The 8,417-nt window shown below is 42.3% G+C and overlaps 1 protein-coding gene across 1 annotated transcript; it reads left to right on the top strand.

Annotated features, from left to right (window-relative positions):
- The first annotated feature begins 3,381 nt into the window (after window positions 1-3,381).
- LOC141428586 (uncharacterized) lies at window positions 3,382-8,382 on the top strand. The gene is made up of 2 exons (XM_074088593.1): window positions 3,382-4,393; window positions 8,006-8,382. Exons 1-2 carry the CDS (start codon window positions 3,382-3,384, stop codon window positions 8,008-8,010), a joined length of 1,017 nt encoding a protein of 338 aa, XP_073944694.1. The 3' UTR covers window positions 8,011-8,382.
- Window positions 8,383-8,417: the final 35 nt, after the last annotated feature.

Below are 8,417 nucleotides of genomic sequence, written 5' to 3'. Positions count from 1 at the left end.
AAGAGCTGTCGAACTATGTGCCACACGATGATGCAAGAATTTTTTTTTTTAAATTTCTGTTACGGGTATTTGTAATTTAACTACAAAACTAAATTTCGGCTTTGACAAGATATCAGTACTCCAAATTTCATTGATATACATCTTGTAGTTTTCGAGTAAAATGCCTGTGACAGACAGATGGACCTGACAAAACTACAAGGTTTTTGCCATTTTGGCTCCGAAACCCTAAAAAGGATCTGTTTTTAACCGACTTCAAAACAGGAGGAGGTTCTATGTTCCAATTTTGGTATTGTTTTTATGTGTGTTCACCGTTATTACTTCTCAGTCAAGTGTGGACCGATTTTCAAAATTCTTTTTTTATTCGAAAGAGTATTTTTCTGAGGTGGTCTCATTGTCACCAAGTCAAGATCTGATGATGGGATCCTAGGGAAATAGAGGGCAAACCTCAAATTTTATAGGCACACCTATGGCGATTTTGGCATTTTTAGCATTACGATGAGCATTTTTATTCAGAAAGTATAATTTCGTAACCTGGACCTGATGAAGAAGACCATCGATGACCAATGGAACTCATCAAAGCTAAGTAATGCTCGCTCGTCTATAAACGATCATGATTAATATACCTAGATAAGCGACTAAGAAGAAGCTTTAAGTTAATGGTTCTTTCGAACTGATCTGATGCTGAAGCCAGAAGGTAGGCAACGGAAATCTGTTATAAAACAACGTACATAAGTCGTGTTTGGGCTAAATGGAATCGTTCTAAGATGTACTTTGGCTACGAATCACTAAAAAGTGAGAAATAAAGGTTTTTTTAACCTTTTAGTCTGACCGACTCCGAAAAAATAAAAATAAACTACAAAAAATGGAACCGACTACAAAACCCTTGAAAATATTTCTCTAGGTACGTACTAGCTCGAAGTTGGTGACTCAGCGTGCTGAGTCGTGACCCAGCAGGAGGGATTGAAACCCATAGTATGTAGGTGAGGTAGACGACTATTGTTCCACTCCTGCTGGCTCGTGCTGAGGAACCGACTTCGAGCTAGTAAAGTAGAAAAATATTTTCAAGGGTTCCATTTTTTACAATTTTTTTTGGAGCCGGTTTTACTTTTTTGTTAAAAAAAAATTCTTTATAATGCTTGAGTAGATACGAGAGAGAAGCTGTGGTTAGTACGCAAAATAACTCGTTTTTTGTTTATTTAGATAGATACACTTGACTTGTACAACATTCTCATTAAAAGTGCATGATAATATTTAATGACCACCTCAATTGATAACAGACATAAATTGGGTCAAGCTAGATAATACAATAAAGAGTTTTACAATACAATACAATAACTACTTGTTGACTTGGCGTCCTGAGCCTGAAAGAGGGTCGCTGGCGGCGGATGGATGCGAGGGGCTGAAGACAGTGTTGTGGCGCGCCATGGAAGAGGCCGTGTCCAGCAGTGGACTGCTGTAGGCTGAGGACGATGATGACTTGTTGAAGTGGGATGCCTTTCTGTGCTTTTATTCATAACTAGGAACTTGCCCAGCTTTGCACAGGTGTAACTCTAAAAAGGAAGAGGCGAAAAAAGTGAGTGTATAAATAGGTAATCAAAGGCGGTTTTTTGCAAATAAACAAAGGCTTTACGTTTTTCACTTCCTTTTCACCAAAACTAATCTAACCAACAAAAAGTTGGAAAATCCCCGACTTTGTCACTTCAAAGTTTATTATGTCTAAGAACCATCGCTAGAAAACCTGCTTTCAATAAAAAAAAACCGCATTCAAATCAGTCCACTCGTTTAAGAGCTACGGTGCCACAGACAGACAGATAGACACACACAGACACACAGGCATACAGACACACAGACACACAATACATAGCGGTCAAACTTTTTAACTCCCGACGCAAAAAGAGGGGTGTTATAAGTTTGACCGCTAGTGTGTCTGTGTCTGTGGCACCGTAGCTCTTAAACGGGTGGACCGATTTAAATGCGGTTTTTTTATTTGAAAGCAAATTTTCTAGCGATGGTTCTTAGATGTGTTATATCAAAATCGGTTCAGCCGTTTTTGAAATATTGAATTTTGAAGTGACAAAGTCGGGGTTTCCAACTTTTTGTTGGTTAAGTTATAGTTTATATATATTATAATTATATTATATACGATATTCATGAATTAATACTTTATCTGCTAAATAAAACCGTTGTCATTTAAATCCGTTGCATAATTTAAAAGATCTAAGATAACGTACATAAAGAGATACAGACGTTGGGAAACGAGTTTTTTTTAAATAGCATATTATAGTAACATGTTCTGACAAGTTTTTTTTTCTATATTATAGTTCCTAACCTGTTCCAAAGATCCTCTTTATTAAGTGGATTTGGCGACTAAATAGCTTAATGGTTAACAATAAATTGCTATGAAGCTAACAACCTTGGGTTCGAATCTCGGTTGTATGACGAAAGCGAATATTTTTAAACACAGGTTTGAAGAACTTGTAAAGTGAGTAAATATACTATTAAATTATAATTGTAATTTTTGTGTTCAACGACGTTTGTACATTATTATTGACATGAATCACAGTAACATTTCAACATTTACGTACTGAAGTATGTATTTTTAAAAATTAAAAATGGGACTGGGTGGGACACGTCTGCCACATGGATCCGGATCGCTGGGCCAAAGTAATCACCGATTGGGTTCCATGCGACAGGCAGGCACTGGAGCAGAGGCAGACGTAGGAGGAGATGACGGGACGATTTGGACCGATTCCAGTCAGATTGGCAAGAGCTGGTCAAGAGTAGAGACGAGTGGAATAAGCAAGGGGAGGCTTTTGCCTGCAGTGGGACACATTATATTATATGCTAGTTAAAAAAAGCATGTATTAATAAATATATATGTATTGATCCATGAGCTGTCCTTAATTGCTATAAACTATTCTATAAATAAGGTACTTATTGTACTGTCACGCGTGTAGGAGAGTATTTCAAAGTAAATTCGGCCTAGCCAGCCATATTAGAGCCCACAATAGGCGTCTTAATGCATAGAGGATAGTTTTTGTGGGGTCGCCGTCATCGAAACCGATATATATATATGTCGGAGACAGGATGGTCATGAGTATGGACACTGAATTGTAGCGCAGCGTTGGAATGGCTACGATTGGTTGACTTGTGGCTGACGTCACATCGAACCATCTATCCCCACTCCGTGCGCTAGGATGGAGTCGAGCTGGCCGAGCTCCGGGCATTCTCTGGCTGACCACGCTAGTGACCGGACGCATTGGTTCCACCTCGGAACTGTCCACGCTACAATTGAGTATTGTTAATATAATTATCCGATTAAGTAATAAAGTTAATATTGATTTACGTTGTGCTTGTGTCTCAACACTCGATCTCCCAACGATGCCCGACGGCAACGCCCATTCTGAACCTCCTCCTACATCAGAAGTGGGATCTGGTCGAGCTAATGAGACACGTAATAGTGCTACTGAAAATGACGTACCATGGCGGCAAATCCTCGAGGCGCAAAATGAACAAATTCGCGCGCTTATCGAGGCACTGAGGTGCCCGCCAACCACCAACTCACGTGTGGTTTTTCCGGATTTCGACCCCGAAAAACAAGACATCAACGCACTGTCGTGGTGCACTACGGCCGACGTGTGCATGGCTGATGCCCCACTGGAAGGCAGTCAGCTTATCGTTGCCATCAGTAAGGCGTTAAAAGGAGCAGCATCGACGTGGCTGTCACAGATCGCTTACACTGGCATAACGTGGTCGCAATTCAAGGAACTGTTCGTTGCAAGGTTTGCCACCAACGAGACTTTGGCTGCCACACTAATTAACCTTGGCACTGACAAACCGGCAGAAAAGGAAACATATGGAGCATACGCGAGCCGTGTTATGTCGTCCCTTATGAGCCGCTTCAAAAACATCGACACCGAACGTATCATGGTATCTATTGTGCTCGCACATTTGGCACAAATTGATACAAGACTGCAACGCCTCGCCTTTACTACAGAGATTACTTCGCGCACTGAACTACAAAAAGAGTTGCAAGCGTTTTCCTACTTGAAACGCAAGGCGTTAATCTACGATGATAAAAGATCAGACAATATCAAACGTCCCAGACTACCTACTACACCAATCAAATGCTTTATTTGTGGAAAACTGGGTCATAAACAAGCAGACTGCCGATTAAGGAACAAGGAGATAAAGAAGATGCCGTTACCTGTCACAACTCCAACACGCACGAGTCCTCAACCTTCCACCAGCGGGTCCGTGGTTTGCTTCAAGTGTGGTGCACCGGGCCACATTGCGAGCCGCTGCACCAGCTCGAGCGCACCTGCACCGCCGACCGAGCGACGTGTCAACATGTGCGCGGTTGAGCCCCCTACTGGATCACTACATCACCTCGGTAAGCAGTTTGCTTTTCACTTTGATTCAGGCGCTGAATGTTCTTTAGTTAAAGAAAGTGTTGCTTGTAAATTGTCTGGTAAACGCTTAAACGAAGTAGTATCTTTGGTAGGCATTGGTAACAAGCGGGTAAATAGTATTGAGAAAATAGCCTGTCTTGTTGAAATAAATGGCTATCCAACCGAAATCTTATTTCACGTTTTGCCTGACACGTACTTGAGCAGCGATATGATGCTAGGACGCGACATATTAAGTAAAGGTTTTTCCATAACAATCGCAGCTAATGAGTTTTCGTTAACAAAGTCGTGTGAAGTAAACACTTGCGTATCAGCGAATGTAAATAAACCGATTACTAATTTTGAGGAGGTAGATACCGATAGTTCACTTGACGGGAAGCGAGCACTAGTTCAGTTGTTAGAAGGTTACTCGGATTATTTTACTCAAGGTTTTCCAACTACCCGCGTAAAGACGGGTGAATGCGAAATTCGTTTGATAGACCCGAATCGTACCGTGCAAAGGCGACCGTACCGGTGTTCGCCTGCCGAGAGTGAAATAATGCGCGAGCGAGTGAAAGAACTGTTAGACGCTAAAATAATAAGACCGAGTAAATCGCCATTTGCCAGTCCCGCGCTTCTGGTCGAGAAAAAGGATGGTAGTAAGCGTATGTGCGTGGATTATCGTGAATTAAATAAAAACACTGTCCCGGATAGGTACCCGCTTCCGTTAATTTCGGATCAAATTTCACGTTTACATGGTGCTAAATTCTTTTCAAAACTAGATTGCGCGAGTGGATTTCATTTGATACCAATGAGTGAGAATTCAATAGAACGTACAGCGTTTATTACACAGCAAGGTCAGTACGAATACCTATCTATGCCGTTTGGCCTACGAAACGCAATTTCGGTCTTTCAAAGGGCTATTATACAGGCTTTAGGCGATTTAGCGTTTACGTATGTCATTGTCTATGTCGATGATATTTTAATTGTGTCCGAAACGGAGGAGCAGGGTCTTGATAGGTTGCGAACCGTGTTAGATGTGTTAACGAAAGCCGGATTTTCTCTGAATCTAAGGAAATGTTCGTTTCTTAAAACTCGCGTCGAGTTCTTAGGTTACGAGGTTGAAGCTGGGGATATTAAACCTAACAAACGGAAGATTGAGGCATTGTCTGCACTCCCACCTCCAGAGACGGTTACCCAACTTAGACAGTTTATCGGTCTGGCCTCATATTTTCGTCAGTTTATCCCCAACTTTTCCCGCGTGATGGCTCCGTTGCATAGGCTTACGTCACTGAAGTGTCCTTTCATATGGAAAGAAAATCATGAACAGATACGCCAGGAAATCATTGCTATTCTCACTAAAGAACCGGTCTTGATGATTTTTGATCCCCGTTACCCAGCGGAATTACATACTGACGCTAGTGCAGATGGATATGGCGCTATGTTATTGCAAATTGTTGATGGCAAGCGGTATGTAGTGGGTTATTACAGCAAACGCACCTCACCGGCAGAGTCCAGGTACCACTCATACGAGTTGGAAACTCTAGCCGTAGTAAATGGAGTAAAACATTTTGAATCTTACTTGCAGGGGAGAGAGTTTGTTGTGGTAACCGACTGCAACTCCTTGAAGGCTTCACGTGACAAAATAGACTTGACCCCTCGCGTTCACCGTTGGTGGTGCTATCTGCAGCCATTTGTTTTTGATGTCGTTTATAAAGCCGGGAAGAATATGGCGCATGTAGATTTTCTATCTCGGAATCATTTGCCCTCTAAACCTAAACAACAGTTTTCTAAGGTAACTGAGAAGCGTGTTAATTTGACCGAGCTTTCGGAGAACTGGCTCTTAGCAGAGCAACAGCGAGATGAGGACATTCAGAAACTTAAGGCAGCGTTCAGTGATGGTCTAATGTCCGATGATATTGCAAATACGTACGAGATTCGTAAGGGTATACTTTATCGCAAAATTCAACGTAATGGTCGTAATAAGTGCTTGCCTATCGTTCCTAGGGCCCTGAGGTTTTCTGTTGTAAACAATGTGCACGATTCAATTGTTCATTTGGGATGGGAAAAGACATTAGAGAAACTGTATGATCACTACTGGTTTGAGGGGATGGCTCGTTATGTTCGTAAGTTGGTAGATAACTGTGTTACATGCAAAGTCGCTAAAAGTCATTCCGGTAAAGTACAAGCAGAGCTTCACCCCATACCTAAAGTAACTATACCTTGGCACACGGTGCACATTGATGCGACGGGAAAGCTCAGTGGTAAAAGTGATAAGAAAGAATATGTGTTCGTTCTCATTGACGCTTTTACGAAGTTTGTTGTACTTCATCACACAAAGAACATCGACACAAAAAGTAGCATTAGGGCTGTTAGAAAAAGCGTTTCTCTTTTCGGTGCCCCCGTAAGGCTCATTGCTGACCAGGGCCGATGTTTTGCCAGTCGTGAGTTTAGAGAGTTTTGTGATGATAAAAATATCAGTTTACATTTAATAGCCACTGGTTCATCACGCGCTAACGGACAGGTCGAGCGCGTTATGAGCACGCTTAAGTCAATGCTGACGGCAGTAGAGACGAGTGATGATAGGTCATGGCAGGATGCGTTAGATGATGTGCAGCTTGCTTTAAATTGTACGGCGAATAGGGTTACACAGGCGAGTCCATTAGAACTTATGATAGGGAAGGTAGCGCGCCCCTTAGAGTTAATGACGTGCGATAATGATGATGACGATGTCCCTGTGGTAGATATTTTGGAAGTTAGGGAACACGCCGCGCAACAAATCGAAAAGTCTGCTCAATATAATAAATCGCGATTTGATAGCACAAAAGCACAGTTAAAGAAGTTTTCGGTGGGAGAGTATGTACTAATAGAAAACGAGGAGCGTAACCAGACAAAATTAGATGCTAAATTTAGAGGTCCATTTAGAATAACAGAAGTATTAGAGGGAGATAGATACACTTTAGCAAGTTTAAACTCGAAGCGCAGTTATAAATACGCGCATGACAGATTGCGTAAAATGCCAGAGAGCCAAGTACCATTTGAAGTAGATGACGAAGAGAATGAGTCAGTGGCGGAGGTTCTCAGTTCGGTTGGTCAGACTATACCAGAGGCTTCACCGTAGCCGTAGCCCGTTAGAAGTCGGCATCTGCTCTAAGCAGTCCGTGGGTGCGCGGTGCGCGGGGAGCTCTGGCGGAGGTCGGGTCTCGTGGAGACCGTAGAGTCAAGGGTGACTCGGCGATCCCGTGGGGATGCGCGTAGTGTGGCTATGTGCTAGCCGTAGGCCACGAATGAGATACCTAAAGCTTGTTTCTTTTTTTTTATGACTATTGATTTTTGTGCGAGTGACTATTGATTGTTGTTAAGGCCATGGATGGCAATAAAATGGTAGTAGGTACTTGGTTGCTTGGCTAAGTTAAACTATGAGATACTTAAATGTAAGGTAATTAATGATGCAAATTTAGACGCATATACCTGTAATTATCACACAATGTAACAGTGTACTAAACATTATTTTGATTAAATAGAGATTTTGAATGGTGAAGTTTTACTTGTGAGATAATTGGGGTAACGTCAGGAGTGACCGAACGATGTACTGTGCTGTTGTTTCATTGTTCTAGGGTAGACACACGAGGACGTGTGCTCGCAGGATGGCCGTGTCGGAGACAGGATGGTCATGAGTACGGACACTGAATTGTAGCGCAGCGTTGGAATGGCTACGATTGGTTGACTTGTGGCTGACGTCACATCGAACCATCTATCCCCACTCCGTGCGCTAGGATGGAGTCGAGCTGGCCGAGCTCCGGGCATTCTCTGGCTGACCACGCTAGTGACCGGACGCATTGGTTCCACCTCGGAACTGTCCACGCTACAATTGAGTATTGTTAATATAATTATCCGATTAAGTAATAAAGTTAATATTGATTTACGTTGTGCTTGTGTCTCAACACTCGATCTCCCAACGATGCCCGACGGCAACGCCCATTCTGAACCTCCTCCTACATATATATATAATATTTATTGTTAAAGAAT

The sequence above is a fragment of the Choristoneura fumiferana genome, chromosome 6 (genome assembly GCF_025370935.1).
Source record: "Choristoneura fumiferana chromosome 6, NRCan_CFum_1, whole genome shotgun sequence".
NCBI classification, from domain to species: Eukaryota; Metazoa; Arthropoda; class Insecta; order Lepidoptera; family Tortricidae; genus Choristoneura; species Choristoneura fumiferana.
This window is presented reverse-complemented; position numbering and strand designations above follow the sequence as displayed.

Excerpts from the sequence above, each read along its gene's own strand:
- LOC141428586 (XM_074088593.1), top strand. The coding sequence starts at position 3,382 with ATGCCCGACGGCAACGCCCATTCTGAACCTCCTCCTACATCAGAAGTG.